At 44.4% G+C, this 23,391-nt stretch overlaps 1 protein-coding gene across 3 annotated transcripts; it reads right to left on the reverse strand.

The window, feature by feature from the left end:
- Positions 1–260: 260 nt before the first annotated feature.
- Positions 261–23,352, reverse strand: SRPK1 (SRSF protein kinase 1). 3 transcript variants are annotated; one of them, XM_042888032.1, is made up of 17 exons: positions 23,070–23,090; positions 22,932–22,992; positions 20,800–20,896; positions 13,786–13,904; positions 12,845–12,953; positions 12,618–12,705; positions 12,351–12,438; positions 10,838–10,944; positions 9,991–10,156; positions 8,982–9,007; positions 8,313–8,526; positions 7,634–8,056; positions 6,142–6,242; positions 4,482–4,589; positions 3,833–3,902; positions 3,320–3,490; positions 261–2,772 (listed from the first exon to the last, which is right to left on the reverse strand). In XM_042888032.1, coding segments are annotated over exons 2-17 (2,073 nt in total). In that variant the 5' UTR covers positions 22,933–22,992; positions 23,070–23,090; the 3' UTR covers positions 261–2,587. The 3 variants fall into 3 exon arrangements, with proteins under 3 accessions (XP_042743966.1, XP_042743964.1, XP_042743965.1); XM_042888030.1 differs by lacking the exon at positions 20,800–20,896 and having other exon boundaries at positions 3,320–3,412; positions 23,070–23,352; XM_042888031.1 differs by lacking the exons at positions 22,932–22,992; positions 23,070–23,090 and adding an exon at positions 22,629–22,665.
- Between the last annotated feature and the right edge of the window lie 39 nt (positions 23,353–23,391).

A 23,391-nucleotide genomic window follows, 5' to 3' on the forward strand; every position in this document is an offset into this window, starting at 1 on the left:
TCCGCGCTGCCCTCTGTTGACTCCGCGCTGTGGAAGGCAGCAGAGGTGGCAGAAAGACACGTCAGAATAGCAGCCTCTCCCACTATCCAACAATTCTTCCCCCCTTAAAAAAAAATGGATCATAGTATGGACAAAATGTTTTAGCAACGCCCAACCCAGTGAGTCTCAGTCGAGAGAACTGGAACTATGCACCTGCGTACACCTAAAGAGCCTGGAGCTGAGAAAACAGACCTGCAGACGGAACACAGGGAGACTACGGCTGAGTAATTAAATAGTCTGTTTATTGTAGAGCTTTCACAAAGAAAGACGACGAAGCACCCAAGTAGAAAGAATAAAAATGTATTTTCCTTCAGGTTTTAGACTGACACAGCAAGTACAAATCCTTTGTGAGCACTTTATGGCAATTTGGGGACTTCACAAACCCAAGTGAATGAGCACATGGAACAAGGCTGAACCCCAACAGCTGCTGCTGCAGTCTCCAACTCACACTTTGGCTCCATCCTCAGCAACCAAGGTAAAAAAGTGTCCTCCTGCAGGTGTGGGAGGGGGAACTGCAGCAGGAAGGGAAGGAGCTCTTGATGTGCAAAGCTCTTCCAGGAAAAGTTCCTGCACCAGCCGGGCTGAAGCACAACAGGGTGGGATGAGCTGTCAAGACAAGAGAAATCATTCGCCCTGCCAATATATCTTCACAGTCTGTAGGTGGTGGGTGTTTTGGAATCCAGTCTTGACTGTGGTCCTTCTGTAACAGACATGGAAGTGATACGCAGCTGGAAAAGCTCCCAATAGAAGGGAAAGAGAGGTCAAATCAGCAATTTAAACCCATTTGGTGCGTTACCTTCATTAATTTTAGATTATATGCATAGACAATCCGACCTACCCCTAAAAGAACATGCAGCATGATCTGTGTTAATTAACCCAGTCAGGCACTAGACTGGAGCAACTCTTTAAGTGGATTAAATGACAGAGGTTTATGAATGAACAACTATAATGAACCAGGATTTTCAACACACAAAGTGACAGAAACAGCCTTCTTGACAGCTTCGGCAACGCAACAGTCTCAGATCTGCGTGGCCTCCAGTGAGTTCCTAGAAGAACTTCAGTGCTCTGAGAGCAACCATGAATCCATAGCCCCATTTGGTCCAGGGAGAAGACGTGTCTCTGAAGCCTCAACACTGCCAGCTCTTACTTCAGAGTTGGATGCACTGACTCTGCAGCAGGATGGGAAGCCTTAAAGAAGTCATCATAAAACTATTATACGCCACAGTGATTTAGATTTAATTAAAATTAATTCATTTACTTATCACATCCAACCCCCTCTGAGAAGTTAATACAGAAATCTCACAGAGCATTATGATTTGGGGTAACTCTACAAGCAACTAAACCAGTATCTACAGAGGAAAGTCCATCAGCTCTCTTCCAGCCCTCCTTGTGCTAATGTCCCAGAAAAGAAAAGGCAATCCCAATCTGGGAAGTTATTCCTAAAGGCCATCACCTGAAAGAAATTTAAAAAAATGAGAATATCAGGCTTTCAAGTGTTGAGTTTTGAAGTCGAGGGTGATAGCATGGCTGTGACACAGATGCTGCCCACTCTTTCCGGGAAAAAATGTGAATGGTCAAAAGGGCCAGAGCAGACTGCATTAGTGAGGGCCACTCTCACTGGTGCAACTACCTCAAGCAAGGCATAGAAGCGCCAGGAAGGGATGAAAAAAAAAAAAAAAAAAAAAATGTACAGCTCGCTAAAGCATGAGAAGTCACCTGCATCACCTCTCTGCAGCCGAAAGGCGCACCTATCCGCATGCTGAAGGTTGTGCGTTGATTATGTTCCAGCTTTTGCTTTTTTTGCTTGTCACCTTTTAGTCACAGGCTGAGGTGTTAGAGAGCAAGTAGAAAGCGTCACTGAATTCAGAAACTATTTTGCCTATGAAGACAGGAGGGACAAGTAAAGGGAGAGGGCACTTCAGAGGAAGAAGCAAATGATACTAAAAATCTAGATTTAAATAGCTCATCTCAAGAGATTTAAGCAGCTAGAACTAAAGAATTATGTGACTGAAAGCAATGAATACAGCAGACACCTAGAAAACGATGGAGGATTTTGAGGTCTTTGCTCTACAAGGAACTAACACCACCATGGTGCCATCTGTTACTTCCTACCCCATTGCTAGGACCAACAGTGGGAAACTGACTCCTGAGTCAGTGAGATGAGTTCAGATCTTCACATCCTCCTTATGATGAAAGGAGAGTTGAGATTTAGGTAAGGGCGCATATCTGAGCATACATCCATAACACAGTGCATACCATACAAGAAGACTCAGGGAAAAGTTGATGTTTTAGTCAATTAGTCTTTGGTGAAGCCCAATCAAGGCAAAACAAAGATGACACGCACTGGATAAGAGTCCCCACTGAGTCACACCAGCAAACTCAGCAGAATGGGTTAAGATTTATCTAAAATCTTGGAAGCCTTGAAGGAAGAACTTCATGCTCAAACTGAACAAGGAAAAAAAAAAAACAGATCTGGGAAGGGGCAGCTGGGTGTGTGTATCCTATGCTGTAAACCAGAGTGCAGCACAGTGGCGCTGGGTTGAAGCCCCTAAGAGAGAAGCCAGGGGTGCCTGAGACATTCTGCTGCTGTGGCTCGCTTCTCTGGGATCAGCTCCAACATCGGTAGTAGGAAGTCTGTGAATGCAGCTGCCTCATCCTGGGACCATTCGTATTTTTCCACCAAGACTTCGAAAAGGCCCCAGGGCTTCAGTTTAGTGATGTGCTTCAGATCACCTGAAAAGCAAGATAGATATGTTAACTGCAAGGCATGGCAGCAGAACAGTCAAATAACTGAAATAACAGCAAACAGCACAGACTGAATTCAAAAAGCTATCCCAAATAGTTAAGCGTGAGGAAGATAAAATTGTGGGGCATGCTGAAGGAAAACTACACTAGAACTCTTGCCTCCTCCAGTCTGAAGAAATTACGGTTGGACTAGATGACCTTGGAGGTCTTTTCCAGTCCTGGTAATTCTATGATAAACATGTACAGCACTGTTTTTCAATCTGCTGCATTTGATCCACAACCAAGACGACAAGTAACAAGGCTCCGTGTATTTTTAGCAAGCAGACAAGGATATTTTATATGTAGCTGCAGTTTTGTCTTTTTTTTTTTCCTCCAGAGAAAGCCTCTCATAAAGCAGAGAGACTTTAAAAGAGCCATCTTTGCTGGCATCTATTGTTAAGAGCTATTTTCAGCAAGGTACTTTTGTTTATTTGAGTGTGGGGCAAAGGGAAAACAAACAAACAGACAAACAAACATTTGCTTCATTTCCTTTTACCTTTTTTGGTGAAAAACTCCTTGGAATACTTTCCTGCCAAAATGAGCTTGCGAGGTATTTTCCCCAGAAGTTCTATGATCAAAGCAATGTGATCTGCGTTTTTTTTCCAAAAGAAAAGACAGTATAACATATCCACAAAAGACATCTTTCTGTATGTCACAGTTTCCTTCCCTGGAACATTACGGACAAAGACACAATCTCTCTCAGAAACTACTTGGGCATCCACCCAAAATCAGATTACAACAGCGAAGACAAGAACTCAGAGTATGAGGATGAAGAGATGCAGGAATGATGAGTTAGAGAAGCAAGACAAGAGATTCTAGGGGTTAAAGGAATAGAGGATACCAGGAACAAGAATGTGAACTTCTACTGCACATGGTCAAGCGCAGCAGTCCCTTAACATCGATGATTTGGCTAAATGATTTTACATTGTTCCTAAGAGAAGGCTCTCATTCTGAAGAAGGATTTGTTGTATTCCATATCCTATTTCCAAAAAGACTTAGATAAGTGTACCTTCATCTCGTGAGTAGTCTTCTCCAGAATGAGGCTCAAACAGATAGTCTCCTGTTGCTAGTTCAAAGGCCTAAAACAGAAATAAGCAAAATTAAATCACTTCAATGCACTTCACATGTTGCTAGAAGTACTGCAGGTTGATTCTACCTGTCTCTGCTCACCAGAACAAAAGCAGACAAGAGAATAACCTGCACAATTCTAGTATGCTATTGCCATCTCAAGATGCACAATCGTTCCGTAGTTTAAATGACAGCACGAAAAAACATCATAGGCATAGCTATGGGAAATATTGGAGATTTTCTAATGATTTCAAATATGCAGAGAACATATGAGATTAGAATACTGAGATATCTATGAAACAGTGCTGGATGCAGCAAGAAGGCCCTTTATACAAATTGAGAACTGCACCGTCCCCTTGCTCTTCAACAAAGCATGACATTAAGGTACAGTTCTATTTGAACTCTGCTAGCACTGTACAACAAAACCCTGACTTTCAAAGGTTGCTGGGTTTGTCTGGTTGTTTTTGCTTGTTTGTTTGTTTTGCTAGACCTGGCTAGTGACTCAGCAGGCTGCAGAGTGCACAGAGCACGCAAGTTTACCAGAACGCTTCACGGCAGCAGCCTACAATCCCCTGGATGCCAGCACTCACCATACAAGCCGTGCTCCAGATGTCAGCAGGGGTGCTGTACCCCGACCCTATCAACACCTCCAAGGATCGGTACTGTCTTGTCTGGATGTCTTCAGTGAAGTGCTTGTGCTAAACAGAAGAAACGTTTTACTCACTGGGCAGAGATTGTTTAAAGGAGAAAAATCAATAGCCTGAAAGGCCAGAGCAGATCAAAGCTCGCTGCCATTAAATTTCACCTAAGCTGCAGATCTCTGTTGAGTTGTTCCTTATATTCCTACAAGTACCGTTTAACTGCTCTACATGAGACATTAGTAAGGCAGCCCAGCAACACAAAGAAGCCACAGAAGTAGAACAGGGAGAACTGTTTCAGAGTCTGCACCCTTTCTATCAGATCTATCAGCCACCATACAGCAGGTCAGCAACACAGACAGCCTTGCCAGACACTGCGAACCTGACTCAGAACAGAGTCTGAAACACTTTATTTTCCTTTAAGATCTCAAGTATTTTGCCCCTTTAAAAGTCACATAAAACAGACATTTATTCCATTTTACATTTCAAACATTTAAAAGCAGTATAGAACAATCATCAAAGAATAAAACTATTTATGAGTCTCTTTCACGTACTCATGAATTCAGTGAAATGGTTTGACAAGCTAATAAAGCACACAGCCAGACACAGTGCAGTTCTTTTCAACCTTAGAATCATAGAATCATAGAATTGTTTGAGTTGGAAGGGACCTTTAAAGGTCGTCTAGTCCAACTCTCCTGCGGATGGCAGCCCCCAGCTCCTCCAGGCCCACCCCTCTCCTGGAGCAGGGGTCGCCCTGGCACAGGACAACTCACACAGTTGCTCAAGGAAGAAAAGAAAACCTAGCAGCAGTTCAAAAGCACCCAAACACTCTGCACAAGCTTTTGGGGTGGAAGTTGAAGAAGAGACCACAGTAACTGTCACTGGCACAGCTGCCCAGAGAGCTGTGGGTGTCCCATGCCTGGAGGATCTCAAGGCCAGGTGGGATGGGGGTCCTGGGCAGCCTGAGCCCATGGCAGCGGTTGGGACTGGGTGGGCTGGAAGTTCCCCTCCAATCCAAGCCATTCTGTGGTTCTATGAATTGGCTGAGAAATTTTATGGAGGTAGAACTAAGTTGTCCAAGCTGTGATGCAGGCAGGGGACCAGCTCAACCATGGCCAGAGACTGTAACAGGACCTGATGCCCACAGAGACGTAACATTTGGGTTTGTGCCTCCTCCACTACACAGCCCAAAGGGCAGAAGCTCTCTCATTGATCTGTGCAGGACAAATACCTCCTGTGTCATTATAAATTTCTTATGAGGCTTGGCTTTTCACAGCAGCTTCTCACACCTTGCCCAGAGGAGCTGTAGACTCCCTCAGAAGTTTCACATACGCAGATTTCTACACACTGTATGTGACACTGTTCAAAGGCCTAATTAGAGTTAATCTAATGACCAAAGAGGCACCCAAAACATAGGCTGAAATCTTACATTAAAGGATCATTTCTTTCTTTGGATCACCGGTCCCAACTACTTTTTTTCAAGCAGTTTAAAATTATGACTGCTTTTCCAAGCAGGTACAAAAAGGATTCTGTTTTCATATATTCAGCCTTGGCACACCGCAAACGAATCAGCAGATTTAAAGAGTTGATGCGAGAAGTTTTTAAAACTTACCACCCAGCAGGCATTTCCTAGGTCAGCTATCTTCACCTTAAGCTTATCTGCATTCTTGGGCTCAAGAGGATTAAGAAGGAAATTCCCAGCAGTTGATTTTCCTAGAGGCATCATGTACAACAGCTGATTAAAGCTCTATGGACAGAATCGCCATCTGTCATCCAAATCCTATAAGCCCTCTCCCCACCCACATGAGATTTTTGCTTAAAGATCTGAACTTTTCCCTCTCCGAAGCCAAAGTATAAAAATCAACTTCAGTCTGTGGTGCAAACAAGAAGAGACACCATTATTAAGGAGAAGGACAAGCAAAAATATGCAGGGAGGACTGTTTTCCAGTAGACTTAAAAGTTTGCCTGTATCAATACATGATTTTTAAATAAGGGCACTGCCAGAAGTAACACAAGTCTTTAAGAGGTCCTCCTAAACCCTTGAAGGAAAGGAGTCCACATGCAGCAGCATCTTCTTGACAGTCATCAGTCACTGGAGTAACACAGACAGTTGCAGCAGCTGAAGTATATACTGGAAAAAAAAACACCTCACTGAACCTGGTGGAGAGCAACAGTATTGGCTCACTAAATTACATCCAGCTGCAGATCGTGAATGCAAGATGGGGAGAGTTCTATGAAGCAAAGCTAGTAATCTAACAGGGCCATTCAACTACATGCAGCCAAAATGTCAGTATCTTAAGTTTCACTTGCTGCTTTTTCACATAATTCTGTAGCAGTGCTCTGCCAAGAAAGTGCTACTGAGAAATTTAAGAGAATTACAAGTGTGAGCTTCTCCCTCCAATTCCAAGCAGATATTCTTGACCCGACCCTCACTCAAATATGCAAAAAAAGAGAGATTCATCAGTTGATTCAATTTCTTAAAAGTCATTCCATGTTGTTTATTGTTAACTGCAGCACATTACTGACTGTCGAATCTTTTCGTAAACCCACATGCCTTGTAGCTTCTCCTCCCCCCCTTAAATCACTTTGAACAAAATTATTGAAGCATTTTTTCCCCCCCTGTATAACCTTTGTTTCAGACTTTCCAGTTCTGGGAAACTATGTCCTCATCTCAAGTAACTGAGAGAAGTTAGTTCTGCTCATATTGTGGAGAACAGCTATCCAAAGACACCTAACTACCTAGCCTACAATGGAAGAGCCAGTGACAAGTAAACTTAAGTTCCTAACTATACTCAAAAATCACACAAGGAATACTTTTTCAAGGAAAGAGTGTTCCTATACTGAAATACAAACGTATTTTTTCAGTGGAAGCATTTGAGGATTCAATAGCCAGAACTGAGCTACAGCCACAACTGGAAGGTACAAATGACAGTTTCAGAGTAAGACTGTCAGGTTAATTACTCCTGGCAGAAAAAGGTTCAAATAACTTGTTCTTATAACTTCAGCCTACAAAAAGGTGGTTTCTATCACTATGCTGATAGTGTTGTACCAGGTCTCCCACATCAAGGAGAAAGGAGCCCTTTCTCACGTGGCTCCTCTTGTACCTTTGTTGTCTGCTGGGCTATTATTCTCATTCTCGTCCTCTGATGGCATCTCTGTCCGGATGCTTTCTTGCAAATGGCTGATCTCCTGCTCGTTGAATGATTGCTCTTCGCTGGAAGTAGGCTGACACACCATGGAATCTTCTGAAACTAAGGGCACGAAAGAGTCCGACACCGCAGCCCGAGGCCCATTCTCCAGGCCACCGTTACGCTGGCTGTAATGACAGCTGCGGAAGCTCTCCTGCGTGTGAGGGTGGTCGCCGCAGTCATTGGCGTTGTGAAGGTCATCCTCAAGTCGCACAGACCCTTGACTGCCAGAGTCTGGGAAGTCCGACATTCGTATCACACCGTTGCAATTTATTTCTGTTACACATTTTTCTATGCTGCTTTCCATTAGAACAGACTGTTCATGTACGATGACTTCAGCTGGAAGAATGAGAAAGGAGAAGAGAGCAGAATATTCTATAAAAAGTAAGAGCCAAAGCCGTTTGGCCTCAGAAATGCAGAGTTCTCAAAATGTACCTGAACACAATCATTAATTAACTCAATTTATAAAACCACATTGACTAGCCTCTTTAGACAGGTAGAATGTCACACAAACATGTTGAAGAGCCACCTCTCTTAAAGATGCCCAGTATGAGTGAAAGAACACTGCTACCCCAGCAATATTTTTGGTCCATACCTTTCTTTTTGTCCACATCTTCACAGGGTGGACTAACTTTCAGGAGCACTTTCAGAGGGCTCTGAGCTTCTTCCTCCTCCTCAGGATTTGCCTGCCCAGGGCTTGCTTCCTTCTCCATTTCCTCTATCTCTTGCATTCGCTTCTCTAATAACTCCGCCTGACGCTTCTGCTTCTTTTTCAACTTCTTTTTCTTATTCTTCGACATTTTGTCAGCCTACAAAGCAGCAGTCACATTTCACTTAGTATTTCATATTTCAATCTAACACAAGTCAAGTTTTAATGTATTCAACATCAGAGGAAGCAGTCTGGGATGAAAACTCCAGGGACAGTTCTCCCAGAAGCAAAGCAGACTCAAAGGTTTTTAGAGCAGTTGTCTTTTGTTCTTATCAGTACATTTCTGTCCTGGCCCTGCTATGAGGGACCCCAGACTGCACAGACAGCAGTCACCTTCACAACAGACCCCAAACCACCAACGAGATAATTGATGGTGATATATTTGAGACAGAACTATGATATCTCTAAGACAGTACTGAATCTGATGATTACATTTATGACAAACAAATTACACTTTTCCTTTTGATCTTATAGTAAGTTTGCTCTCCTTTACTGCCAACCAGATTATGAAACAATGCAGTAGATGGATACTTACATATGAGCAATTACACTTACTGGTTTTGGCTGTGGTGCAGTACTCACTGAAATGGAAAGCGAGATTAGTAAATCAGTATGTTTCTATTCAAAAACTGCAACCAGATTCTTATCTTAAGATAAGCTTTTTCCTATGAGAACCTGTAACAACATTTTCTCTATGCAAGTAAAGCAAGAATAAAAAGAGATGAGAAAATCATTAAATGAGCAAATATGTAATTAAAACCCCAGATTATAGACTTGCTTGACTGATATCAAAGACTTACAGTTCCTGTCATGCAGCTTCATTTACTGCATACATCATGCATCTTACTGAAAAGAAAATGCAAACCAAAATATTAAAATACCATGGTTCCCTAACCTAGCCCAGCTAAGCCATGTTGCAATGGGCTCAGTGAAATGCTGATGTTTTAAAATTAGGACTGATGGAGCTTTTCAGTATGTACTGCAGTAGTTCTTGGGAACTACCCACTGATACAGATGAATACTCTGTAGACCAACAACTGAAAATCTGCCCTCAGCTCTTTAGAAATGTCAGTAAGCGAAGGAAGTGATTTCTATTAAAAGCTCTCCGACTTCTTTGAACTGACAGCTTGAGAAGGTAAATCATTTTGTTGAGACCTTCCCAAAATGGACTTTATCAGCATGATGCAATAAAGGAAATACTTTGGTAGAAAATGCTAAGAGTACCTCCCCATATTCTTACTCCAGTAGTTCTGACAGCATTAACATGCAGCGCATTCTACACTAGACTGACTGTCCTATCACTTCACCTACACTCGATAAAAACAAAGCTACATTAAAAGCAGATCTCAGCATGGATGTATCCCTGCTCCATTTTTTCTTATGCAAATGACTATGCTCCTAGGCACTTTGAGTTAAAATGGTTAACTTCATAATTTGCATTTGCCCTTTCAATAGTTACTTCCGTTATTGTTCCACTGTGCTTAGCGCAGAAGTTTTCTCTAGTGAAATCAGTTACATCTTGGGGAGGGATGGGGAAATAGCACCAACACTTATGAAAAAACACCTGCAGAGCCAGATGGTGGGGGGGCCCCAGATCTCTGCCATTCTGTTGCTTCTGCAGCCAGTCTGCGGATGTACTGGTCATTAACACACAGAAGAATGTTTTCAGGTTTAATATCTGTATGGATGATCCTACACTTCGTGTGCAAGTAATCCAGACCTTGTAGAACCTACAGACAGGAGAGAAGGAAACCGGCCACTAGAAAAGCAAATAATTATAAACCAAAATTGAGTGAATTTGCAAAACCAGAATTCATAGCTGCCAACAATGGTCTGAACCTACTGAGGACGGCTGTCTTTCAGAATATTCCAGATTAGTGCTGATGTGACCAGTGTTAATTTCAGAGTTCTAGAACATACAGATTTGCATAAAGATTTTAATTATGAATTCAAATTTCTCTTTTTGCTGTCATTATTTAACTTAGCACAGCTGAAAATCAAAATTTCAATGCCATGCAAAAAACTCATGCTCTCCTCTGCCCTCCATTTCAGAGGTAGAAATAGGGAACCATGCAGGAGGAAGAACAGGTTTCACGTGCTAGTCCATCATTAAACACCGCACTGTGACAATTTAAGAATTACTTGCATTTGTGAGGAACAATCAGGGTAAGAAGAGATTAAAAGCAAAACTGGCATTCCATCAGGGTTTGAGAGACAGAAAATATCCGTATCAGAAGATTTTTGCAGTAGAGAAAGTGAATATTAACCCAAAAATGACTTTGCTGCAAAAGAGACATACTACTGATTTTTAACTTCTGTTTTCTCGTACCTGAAAAAGACCTTCCCAGCCCCCATCATCAGTAACTTCTCACTGGGTCACAGGGAACACTGCAGCCAGAACTGGAACATACCTGTTTGATGATCTTTTTGACACAAGGGAGCGGGAGCCCCTGATAATTTGACTTGATGATCCACTTCAGCAGATGATGCCCTAAAACTTCAAACACCATACAGATATCTAGAAGAGAGTCAAGAAAAAAGATGGAACTCCTGACCTAAGGAGCCCTACATTCTCAAGACTGAGAATTGAAATAAATCTACCAATCCTTTGTTTCTACACTGAAGAACCATCATCCTTCTGACACAGCTGAGAGCAGCTGGCTTCCGTAACAGCACCACCCTATTACAGACATCAGTGCTGTCATCTAAGATGTAAAATAAAAAGCAGGAGCTGGTTACAATAATGGTCTAAAGCAGCAGTAGCAATCTCCTGGCTGTGGGTGGAGGCCAGCTACACAAGCAACAGCGCATTACTATTTCCTGCTAGTGTTGAAACAGCTTCAAGCTAACAATGTCAGCTTTGGAACAATTCATTTTCTTGCCTCAGGCAAAACCCAACACCAGAGCTCTCTGCACCAGTAATATCTGAAAACATAATCAGATCTCTATTTCATAAGTCACCTCCAAACAAGTTACCCTATGTTACCAAAACCACCACCTCTTTACCTGCATAAGAAACTTTTTGCAATCCCGGGCTTCAATAACGTTTACATTATTTGCCTTTTTTCTGTAAGATCTCAGGAGTCACACTACTCCTTTACAGTGTCAGGAAGCATGTGTGTGTTTCATAAAAGTGAAAGAAATACAAGATCAAGCCAGCATTTACTCAGAGCTAGGTTCTGGAAGAACGTTTGAGGAAATGCATTATGTAGGTACTCAGCTTTCTAAAAGCTTTAGAAACTTTATAACCTACAGCCTGATCCTTTCCATCAGCACAGTAACTCTCACTGATATAAAGTTCAAGATGCTGCAAAGCAGAAACATTCAAAAGCAAAGCCAGCTTTCAAACCGAAAGGATGCATTAGTACCACTTCCTACAAATAGCTGCCTATTAGAAGGTAATTCATGAAATTATAGGATATTTTCAAAACAATACATTTTAAACCTCTTAACACTGTTGGTAAAGGCCAAGGTAAGATGTTTCCCTAGCTAGAAAATCACTTTATCAGGTTACAGACCACATACATGCTTGCTGTTTTTAATTATTCACCTTGACATTTTGCAATGCTTTACTTAAATAAAAAGTTACCGCTAGGCTGCCTGCAAAATTGAAGAGTTGGGATAGATGGGAAAGGTATTTTGACCAGAAAGCCACTCAGACCTGCCTCACAAATGAGATGTGGCCACCCCCAGCTCTTATGTTAAAGGCATGACTAAGCCTCATCGTCTCCACAACTGTGGCATATCACGTCAGGCTGAACAATTCTGGCTTTGCAGGCAACAGAAGCCCTCAGAGAGCAATGATTTCACAGCAGGTTTCCTCAGGCAGTGAAATGGAAGCCTAGGCCAGCCCCTGGCATGAACAGCTACACAGGGAACTCACACCTCTATGCAAAGCTTTGACTTTCTTCTACAAAAGGATACGAGAACCATTAACTCCTGAAATCTTGAAGTCATCTAATAACTGAACAACTCTCTCTTTATTTGGATCATTTGGATCACTGTTGCGAACCTGCAGAGAAAAAAGAGGGTCATCTTCGTTTGCCTTCAGGTGATAACCAGGCAAGAATACACTTTGCAGAGCACATCCATTGCACTAGGAAGCACCGCAAGATAATCCAGAAAGATCAAGAATGTGACTAACCTGAACTCCCAGAAGTGAGTTAAGTTGAGCCCCACTCTCATACTCACCGATTTTAGCAACTTGATTTCATCCAGTGCTGTTTCTGTGTAGTGCTCCGCACTCTTTACCACTTTCATTGCCACAAATCTCTTCCCTCTATGCACACATGGTAAGTAAATTGGAGACTGTTAGCGCTCCTAAGTTAGTCTCCAGAATTATCGTAAGTAGCTCTTGTATGCAAGAGAAATATATCGGCAAAAAAAAGGCTGAAGCACTCTTGCAAAGGAACACTTACTGGATGTCCCATGCCAGCCAGACAGTGGAGAAGTGGCCCCATCCGAGCTTCCGAATCACATGGTAGCGTCCATTAAAGAGATCTCCAATTTTCACAAGGTGATAACCACCTGAAAAAACAGTGGGAGGTTGGTATAATAAGGGATTGTACAAGTGCTAAAGAAAAGGTATGTGGAACAAGCATCACAACTTGAGGCGTACGTACTTCATGTGTTTCAGTATCTATAATCACATACACAAATACAAATGTTTATCTAACCAGGTCATGCCAGAATACAAATTAGAGGCAGAGCAGTGTTGAGCCCTATAGCTGGACTGAAAAATATCTTAGTATAATTGAACTAGGAGGACCCATCATAGAAACATTTGAGCTGGAAGGAACTGTTAAAGGGCATCTGACCCCACTCTCTGCGTTGAACAGGGAGGCCCACTGCTCCATCAGGTGCCCAGAGCCCCTCCAGCTCTGACCCTGGGAGACTCCAGGGATGGGGCAACACCACCGCTCTGGGCAGACCAACCTGACCAACTTCTCCTCATCTTTAGCGCAGGTCGTCACTGCAGCAGCAGGAAACACTTTCTGAGGTTCACTAGGCTAACAACCTTTGGAAAATGCAGTTTATGAAAGCTCAAAGTATCATTTTTTCTAATGAAAAAAAACTGGATGTCTACATTTACTGATTTGGAAAGTCTTCTGACAGATGAGAAGCAAACATGTATTAAGAACAGCTCTCTAACCCAAATCTTGACTGACAACAGAAGCAATCTTGAAGAACAGTTTGTTTCAGGTTAGTTTGAGAACCATGATTATTTTCATCCAGTTTCAAAAACTATTTAAAATAATCAAAGAAATAGTCTAATTTTAACTGTCCGCAGCAGATGGGAAAACAAATGAAATTTTCAATTACATTGAAAAAGCCACACCTTAAACAGGTAAGTTCTTACCTTTACAATAATCATTTGGATCCTCTTGTTCATCATCATCTGACCCCAAGATTTCTTCTTCTTGCTCTGGAAGATCGTTCTCAGAGTGAGCAGCAGGGCCACGGTGCTGAGGGTCAGCTCTGAAAGAGGGCACAGCGCACGTCGCACACGTTACACAATTCAGAACCCCACTTTTTGTATAAGAGATTGTAGATAACGGAGATGTATTTCTCAGCCTCCAGAAAAAACAATTTTCATTTTTACATGCTTTTACTCCTTCAGCAGAAACATTTTTTTCATATGCTAGCAAGAAAGACAGCTTAAGGCTCCAGATTTACTTTTACAGTAGAACAAGAAAAGGTCAGACAAGAGTGTGAGTCAAAAGCTCAGGGAGTCCATCAAAATGTCAGCACCTGTGAACTCCTCCTCAGCCCTCTGTTCAGAGAGGATCCTTCTGAAGTACATTTGGATTTTGAGATGCTCTCACAAAACCAAAGATTTAAATGCTCACGAAGGATATTTTGAATACTACCTTCAATTAACCCTTACTCCTTTTGAAAAAAATTAACCTCATTTTAGAACCCGTGCCCTTTACTCCCTTCACTCTTCAGAGATAAAACGAGCATCTACCAATTCTGCTGCCTCTAAGACTCCAGACGCCCAGTCTCCATCAGTGTGAATCAGCAGAAGTTTCCCATATTGAGACCGTTTTCCCTGAGAAGCAGTAGGTATATTTGACCCTATTTCAAATCCAACTTGTTTTCTTCAAGGGAGGATTAAATTCTGAGACAGCTGCAGGTTACCCCAGCGGGTACCGCAGATGCACGTGGGCTCTGGGAGGCAGGTTCTGCAGCTCCCGAGTTGGAGTCAGCTCACATCCGCTGCATCGACTCATGACAAAAACGAACACAACTTTTTAGCAGTTACACAGCAGAACGCACGTTCAACATCCACCTGCTGTGATTTCATACATCAATTACGTTCTGTTTCTACACATTAAGACTTTGGTTATCTTCAATACCAAACTACAGAGTACAAAAAGGAAAAAAAAAATTGCTCTTTCCAATAGGATTGTGACTGAACATGTAAGCAATTACAGTAGGAACTGAAGTTCATTAAATACAAGAGGAGACACAAGGTCATCCCAGATACAACCACAGCGCCCCACAGTGCCTTCTGCTCTGTGCTCAAAACCACAATGCCCTGCTGATTGCCAAATTCAGGAACAGATAAACAAAGCAGGCAGTGGTTTGGGATTGAAGGTGCTGGAAGGGACCTCAAGAGATCATCGAGTCCAACCTCCCTACGAAACAGGCACCCTACAAGAGGTTCTGAGCCTTACAACAGGACTGCCAGATGGACAGACAGACCGCCTGGCTGAGGCATTTATCAGCTTGATCCAGCCCCAGGATGTTTCACACCTGGATCATTTTTGCCCTACGAGTCAGCAGACAAGACAAAAAAAAAAAAAAAAGAATAAGAGGGAAAAAGTTGGGAGAACAAAGATCTTCTTAAAATAAAAGTGCTGCATTCTTCCAGGGACAAAGGAGCTGCAAACAGCCACTGACTGCCTCCGAATCACAGCAGGTAGAAAAGGCATGAAGGGGAGACTGGGTGCTAATCTGCACAGAATCCTACAAACAGGGAACAGAGAACTAGAACAACGAACAGGTCAGAATGGGGAACTGAAGGCCAGCAGCCACACCCACAGCGTAAGTAATGCGGAGTAATTCTCCCTAATGCATTTGAAGATTTCCACTTTGTGCCTGTGTAAGATCTGGCAAACAGGAATGGGTTCAAAAGATTATTCCTCTTCAGAATCAGTGATGCAGACAAAACACCATGCTGCTCTGCAGTCCCAATGCTTTTCAATAACAGTTTCTTTCAATAACAGATTTTGTGCACCAAGGCAGAAGTTACTGGAAGCACTGTGCCGGTTTGTTCAGCTTTCTGCACCCATCCTGAAGGGGCTGAGCACAGCAGCCCCCAGCTCAGCCTGTCCTGGGGATCCAGAACCAATTCCTATGAAGCATTTGGCTTGTATATTACAACCCATTACACCGCAATGAAGTACAGAGCCCCGTTCAGGTCACGTACATTTCTATAGTGCTGCTTCCTTTATGAAATCCCCTCCAAAACACATCTCATTCCTTGCCTTGCTGCAAACATCCATCAGATGTCAACACATTTTACCACCTCCCTCCCCTCGAGTGACCACATCAACTGCAGATATGGATTAAAGGAGCCTTCATCAGCGCCGATATGTATTAATACCAAAGAAAAAACAACCCACAAAACCACAGCCCTCACCTGCCTGCACCCCCTGTGCAGGTAAGGCTCTGCCAGGCACAAAAGGCTGCAAAGGAAAATCCATGCCCTGGATTTAAAGATGACAGCTGAAAACTGCTGTCAGCAGTACTACAAGATGCAGATAAATATATTAAAACCCTTTGGGAAAAAAAGATGGTTAACAGCTTACCCTCCAAGAAAAAAGAAAATCAAACATTTTAAGGTACTTTCTCTCCCCTGAAAACACCTCCATCACGTTTTACTTTAACTCCCTCAATGTACCAATTCATCACCAAAATTAACTACACAACTACAAAGTAGTATTTTGCTGAAGGAAGATAGGAGCTGGCATTCTGCCTTAGCATTCCTACGGAACTCTCATGAACCCATCCCCATAGACCACCCTCCCCTCCCCAGAAAAAGTCCTCATCCCCCCAGGAATGCCCAAAGAACTGCAGTTCACGAGACAGAATAAATGAGGATAGCCCACCTGCAGGAAGCGCGGCCTCCCATTGACACAGATATCCCTGAAGATAGCCCAGCAGTTTTCAAAAAAGCCATTAAAAATTGGATGGCACTGCTGAGAAAGGGGAGGACATGGATGGCCAAAGGGTTCCTGCCGAACGCCGCCGAGCTTTGTGCAGGAGGGAGGAGAGGGATCAGCTTCCACCACCTAGCTGCAGATGCACAGCACTGCATTGCAGGTGACGGCCTTGCAGCGAGACCAGGGGCTGCTCCCAGCTGATCTCCTGCAAATTCAATCGTGTCGGCGGTTGGTTGAGCACAGACTCATCTCCTCTTGATGTTTACCTGTCTCCATCTTCCCTCTAATGAAATTAGGAATTTGGGCAGATGCTTCATCTTCCTGCACCAGCCGGTTTTATTTGCCTATTCAATACCCCTGGATTCAAAGCGGGACGAGCAGCAAGGTGGGGTGGCTGCCGACTGCCCAACCCTTCTGATACAGCACAGCAAGGGCGTACTAAGTGAAAAAGGCATTTTCTGAAGTAATTCCACATCAATTCCTGCAGAGCTACAAGAAAAACGCACCCTTTACTCTCAGAAGTAACAAAAAAGTGGGAGAGGAGGCAAATCTTCACCAGATCTTATAAAAAAAAAAACCATCAACAAAAACAAAAAAAAGCGCAGAGAATTGAGTGTTCGTCACAGGAATCATTTCACAGAGTTCTCCAGCAATGTAAAGGAATTAATAGCCATTTCCTGTGCCTGATTATCCTGCTTGCTCGTGTGACAGGGGAGAGGCCAGCAGTGTGACATTAGCAGCACGGATGCAGAGCTCTGCTAGAAGACGGTTATTACAGGAGGGGTTCTTCTGAAGCCAGCTCTGTGCTTCTAAACCAAGACTCAGAGAAGAATGCCATTCAGCTGGCTGTGCAGCTGAAAAGTTTGCACCCTATAAGCTCACACAACGATGCACAGCAATCCCAATTCGGAAGAACTCAGAGTTTGATCACTTGTTTCCCACAAAGCTTTCTAAGAGTTGAGAAAACACACTTTGCTTTCACTACTTGGCTTCCCACAGAATCTGGTCTGCACTACAAAAATGAGGTAAAAAACCAGGAAGCAGCCCCCATTACACAACGTGTGCTCTTGCAGATTTGCACAGAGGCAGAGCCAACAACAACAGGGAGACGAGCATGGCCTGCACAGGGCAAAGTCGGGCTCTGTGATGCTGCTGCGCTGCCGCTCCCTGCAGAGCACCAGGGAGGACACACCAACCTCCAAATCTCTGCATGCAGTTCCACCTTCACAGCTCAGAACTCCTTTGTTTTTTCCACCTCAGTAACAAGATGCTTCTAGAAGGAAATTCTGTGGTTTTACTCAAAGCCATTAAGAAAAAGTGACTTCTTCAAAACAGGTATATTTCCTTGTCTTCAAACCACCGTGTGATAATAAAAAACAATAAAATACTTCTCTTATTCATCCTCTTCATCTCAGTTGGTCATTCCTTTGCTATCTGGAAAACTGATGCCCATCTGCAGGAAGCTGAAAATGACTGCTTACCCAAATGATTTTTGGGCTGCCTCCAGCATTACCTTTACAAACATAAGCAGTCCTTATTTGGGAGATAAACGACACATGTGAAACTTGCATCCATAAATGTAATTCACTTTGGAGAATTTAAGACTGAAGAGTAATCTGCCCCATCCTGTAGGACACACAGGCACAAGCCCTGCAGCAATCTGAGCCTCCTGCTGAAGGAGCACCTTCACCATCCACCCAGGGATTTCCACTGCTCCAAACCACAGCAAGACTCTGCTTCAAGCACTGTAAGGTGCCTTGTTTTTATTGGGGCAAAAGCGTGAAGCTCGACATGGCAGGATAAAAAGTCCAGATTTAATACTTGCCCCATTTTCACATCTGCACATCACAACAATGCCTCTTTAAGGGAACTGTGCTCGCCAGACTGCATCTCACTCCATAGTGTGCCTGCAATTTCAGGATCATGTTAAGGCACATCTAGTCAGATAAACGGCTACTTCTGATGCCAGCCTCCAATGTGCTTAAATGTAGAAGATCTGCAAGCAAACCCTGAAATTATAAGAAGTACTTTCTTTCTTGTATGCATTTGACTCTTTCTACCCTTTTTAAAATACACATATTTGAGGGAATTTTTGGGAGCCATATTTGTACAGGAGTTTTGAACCTATAATCACAGAATCGTAGGGGTTGGAAGAGACCTCCAGAGATCATCGACTCCAACCCCCTACCAAAGCAGTTCCCTACACCAGGACGCACAAGTAGGTGTCCAATCAGGTCTTGAATATCTGCAGAGAAGGAGACTCCACCACCTCCCTGGGCGGCCTGTTCCAGTGCTCCGTCACCTCACTAAAGAAGTTCTTGTGCACACGTGCGCACAATCCACGTTATTTTGCAATTCTACACAATTCCTTCACTCTTCCATCCCTGTTTTTCTGAATGAAGAACCGGCATTTGCTGCTAGGAGGGCAGATCTGCCACGCTCACTGCTGCAGGTCGATCACTGCGCAGCTGAGGTGTGCAGGAATACCACTGCTGAGAGCTTACGGGATCAGAGACAGAACATTCCATTCTGAAAGAACCGAGCACGGAGGCACCAATATATACTTCTGTTCAGTAGATGGTGGGAGTTCAGTTTGAAGATAAGTAATAAAGCATTTCACATGAGAATGGCACTAATGTACAAACAACAGAGGCAATTAAGTTTCTCGCTCCCCATACCCACTCCCCCACGCAAGCACTTAACAAGCTGTTTGCAGAATTATTTGCTATTCCAGCAACACAACCCGAGGGACTTCCATGGAAACCAGCAGAGCTTACATCCTGCCATGCAGAAGTCTGGTCATGACTGCTGTATTTGAATGAAAAATCTTGTGGGCGAGGCATCAAGTTCTGACTCTGCTTTAGATGTACGTCCAAAATACTTACAAGAAATGCAGCTCTGGTATTAACAATGAGAGACAAGTGGGAAAAACATAACCTGAGATCCTGGTCCCAGGAAAAGCCTTCCAGAAGCAAATGAAGGACCAAGAGGGCTGCCAGACCTCCAGGACTCTCCAAAGGCAACAACAAAGTGACGCAAGAAAGACATGCAGAAATAAACTGAAAGTACTGGAGACGCTAGTAGGAACTTTCTTCATCCCAGAGCGCACAAAGATTACCAGCTTCCTGATTGCTCCTCATCCAGCAATTCTACTGTTGTTCAGTTGGAGAGGAAGAAAAAAAAGATAGGTTTCACCACACTGTAAAAGTCTGCCCAGATTACAGATATCTGTAAACCCATCTGCTTGAAGATGCTGAATAGTGCACCCATGTGGGAAGAGGGAGAGGTTGCACTGCCTTAGCTGAGCCCTGCACTGCCCTCCCTCCTCCAGCAGAGGCAGCCGGAGGACCGGTTGGAGGAACTGTGAAAAACGTCTCCTACTCAGCAGAGCCCAAGAATCAGACCGAGGCACCAGGCACTCCGTCAGAAGAAAGCACTGCAAATGCATGTTTCTCAGAACATGCCACACACCATAGCTTTATGGCTGCCGTTACCTCTGCAGTTAGTCATGCTTACAGCAGTACAGAGTACTGCTCTAAGGAACAATCAGTTCATCCCCCTCATTCCCCACACACAGCTGCTGCTGTTTCTGTTTTCCTGGAATATAAAAGACACTGCTAAAGCAAAACATTAGACTTGATGAAATACCCAATGAACCAGGCAGCACACAGACTCACAGCCTGGTTTTATTAAGATGCTCATTTTACTCAATTCAGAAAAAATGAGTTGTAATACGGAACTATTTGTTCTGTTTCTTGTCTAACTGCTCTCAATCCAGACAGTTATTTTGGAGTCTAGTTTTTTAAACCCTGGGTCTGAGACACAGCAGTATCCAGGACAAAGAACAGCTCAGTGCCCAGAGCTTGTGACACAGAGACAGAAAGAGCCACAGACTGTACCTGCCAGCAAAATGCATGCTGCCACAAAGTGCTTACTTCATTACAGATTACCAGAGTCATCAGTAAAAAGCATTTGCATTTTTGGTTAAATAGCAGCATAGTTTTGTATCAAATCTTCCCACTTCATAGGCTTTCATTCACATGGTGCAACACTTACAGCATAGGAAATGACACTCAGTGTAATGTGCCAGCCTTACTTCAGCCACTAACAGCTGTTCTGTCTGCAGTTAACTTCCAGCAATGCTCCCCTTCAAACAGCACTGAGGAGAGGACTCAGAAGCCAACCAGCAATCTGTTGCTCACCTGCACTGCTTCCAGCATACCAGCTCCGCAGAACACGCAGCCACCTCACGGCTGATGGAAGCCTGTGCTGCTGGAACACCCATCACACAGCTCCCCACTGCTCACAGCACACCAGAACACAGAAATTCCATGATTAGTTCGTCAGAAGTCACAAGAGAAAAGTCAGCACAAGGACACAAAAGAGCACCATGCAGCTCCAGACCTCCCAGTGCAAATGATGTGCCCAGCACACCTGCCTGCAGTGCTGAGTTCTGCAGAGATCAGAAACTGCCTCCAACAATGAAGCCATGCCAAAATCTGCATTTTTGACAGTCAGGTAAAAACAATGACCTGAATGCATCTCAACATCCAGCTGCCTGAAACGTTCATGGTCAAACCCATAAAGGTTTTAGTTTTGTATTTTTATATTTAACCATAATTAGAGAATTCTTAATACTTAATTTTACTCTGACAAAAATCAGGTGTGCTAAGCTTTCTTACTAACTTCATACAGAAAAATCTTATGAGTAATCAAGTCAAATACCATTGAACGTAAGATGTTAAAAAGACATTCCTTGTGGCTTCAAGCCTAGATTTCAAGGAAGGAGCCTTACAACAACCCAGCTAAGCTTATTTTAGAAGACTTAAGCAGAGCAGCTTTGTATTTCAATAGCTGGGGAGTTGTGCCTCAAAGTTGGAGGTTGAGCTTTCATTGCATCACATAAAGCACAAAGTACATGCAAGTTTCTTTAACTTCAGAGGTAGAAACCACCGAATATGCTGCTTGAAAAAGCACCGAAGCAGAAGTTTAAGAAAATACGCACACCATTTTCCAAATAGCACAGTTCTCCAATCAAAGTTAGTGGCAAAATCAGTCAGCAGTGTTGTAAGTAGCTACAGCCATTGTGTGGTTGTGAAGTGTGTTTAAAAATAAATAAAAATACGTCACTGGAAGTTACTGTTCAACAACATCCACACTACATAGAAAACAGCCTTTGCAACCACGAGCACTGGCGGTGCTCAGCACTGCGTGTTTGCAGCTGGACAAGAGAAAAAAGGAAAGTAGGTAAGTCCAGAACAAAACAAGTCGCTGTTCACTCAGAAATGAGGACACAGCATTATAGCAGAGCTCTCAAAAAACTATCCTGATGGTATCTTCAAAAGACACACAGCACAACTATAAAACTGTGGAAATATAACGCACATCTCCCAAAGAGCTGAGTTCAGCCCTTCACCTTTCCAGAGCCCTCTCAGAACAAGTGAATGTCTGGAGACAGAAACCAAGAGAAAAACTCTAAAACAGCACAATTTGTCAGAGGAAGTGACTAAGAACGCACTGTAAAGAAAGATACCCAGAACCCCCTGCACCAAAGCTTTTATATAAGAACCATTACAAGGCCTAACAGTGATAGGACAAGGGCAGATTTACATTAGACATTAGGGGGAAATCCTTCACCTAGAGTGGTGAGGCGCCACCTCACCAGAGCTGCCCAGACCTGCAGGTGCCCCATCCCTGCAGATGCTCAAGGCCACAGATGGGTCCTGGGCAGCCTGAGTTGGGAGGGGCATCCAGCCCACAGCAAGGGAGGGGCTGGAGGGGCTGAAAGGTCCTTTCCAAGCAAACCACTCTATGGGTCTGTGACCTTAAAGGTTATTTCCATGCCAACTAACTACTCCGTGGTTCTGTGATCTTTCAGGTCCCTTCCAACCCAACCAAGCTGGCGTTCTGTGATCTCACCCCACGGACAGCAAAGCGCTCACACCACCACGCAGCGCACGACGAGCAGCCAGCCATTGTTCAGTATCCACGCGAGATCCTTTAATTTCTCTATCTGCACGCCGAACCTCACCACATGTAAGGCCCCGTAACATTCCTGCGGCCCGAGGGCGGCCACAGGAGAGCATCAAAGTCAGACAGCGACGTAACCACGCCGTCAGAGCGCCCTACGAGAAGGATTTTAATAGGAGGAAGAAAGGGGCGTGAGGAGAGGGCGATACTTCAGCGAGCGGCGGGAGAGGCTGCGGGCTCCGTTACCGGGACAAAACGGCTCCGCTCCCGGCCCCCCGCCGCGCCTCGGCCCCGCGAGCAGCGGCCCAGCGCCCCGAGCGGCCCCTCCCGGCGGGGTGAGGAAGGGGAGCGGGACCGCACTCACTTTCTCTGGGCCTTATCCTTCTTAGCTTTGGTCCGCTTCTTCCGGGCCTGCAGCGCCAGTACTGAAAGAGACAGAAAGAGCGTGAGGAGAGCGCGGGGCCGACGGACCGAGGGGCCGCGAGGGCGGCGCGCCGCTCACCTTTCCGCTCCATGGCCGCCAGCGCCGGGAGCCCAGGGAGTCCCACGCGCCTGCGCGCCGCGCCGTGCCCCTGCGCCGCGCCGGGCGGCGCCGGGCGGAGCATGCGCGATGCGAGAGGCTGCGCGCGCCAACCGCCGGCCCCGCCCACTTCCTCCTCCTCGCCGCTCCCGCTCGTGGCGGAGCTGTGGGGGGAAGCCGCGCCCCCTCGCTGCTGGCACCGCCCCCGCGCGCGAGCCGCAGGGCGGAGCGCCGAGGGCTCCGGCGGCGCTTCCGCCAGCAGCATGGCGCGGGGCGGCAGGAGGGGAAAGCTGAGCGTGCGACG

This window comes from Lagopus leucura, unplaced genomic scaffold (assembly GCF_019238085.1).
Source record: "Lagopus leucura isolate 7727_CA_CO unplaced genomic scaffold, USGS_WTPT01 Super-Scaffold_100136, whole genome shotgun sequence".
NCBI classification, from domain to species: domain Eukaryota; kingdom Metazoa; phylum Chordata; class Aves; order Galliformes; family Phasianidae; genus Lagopus; species Lagopus leucura.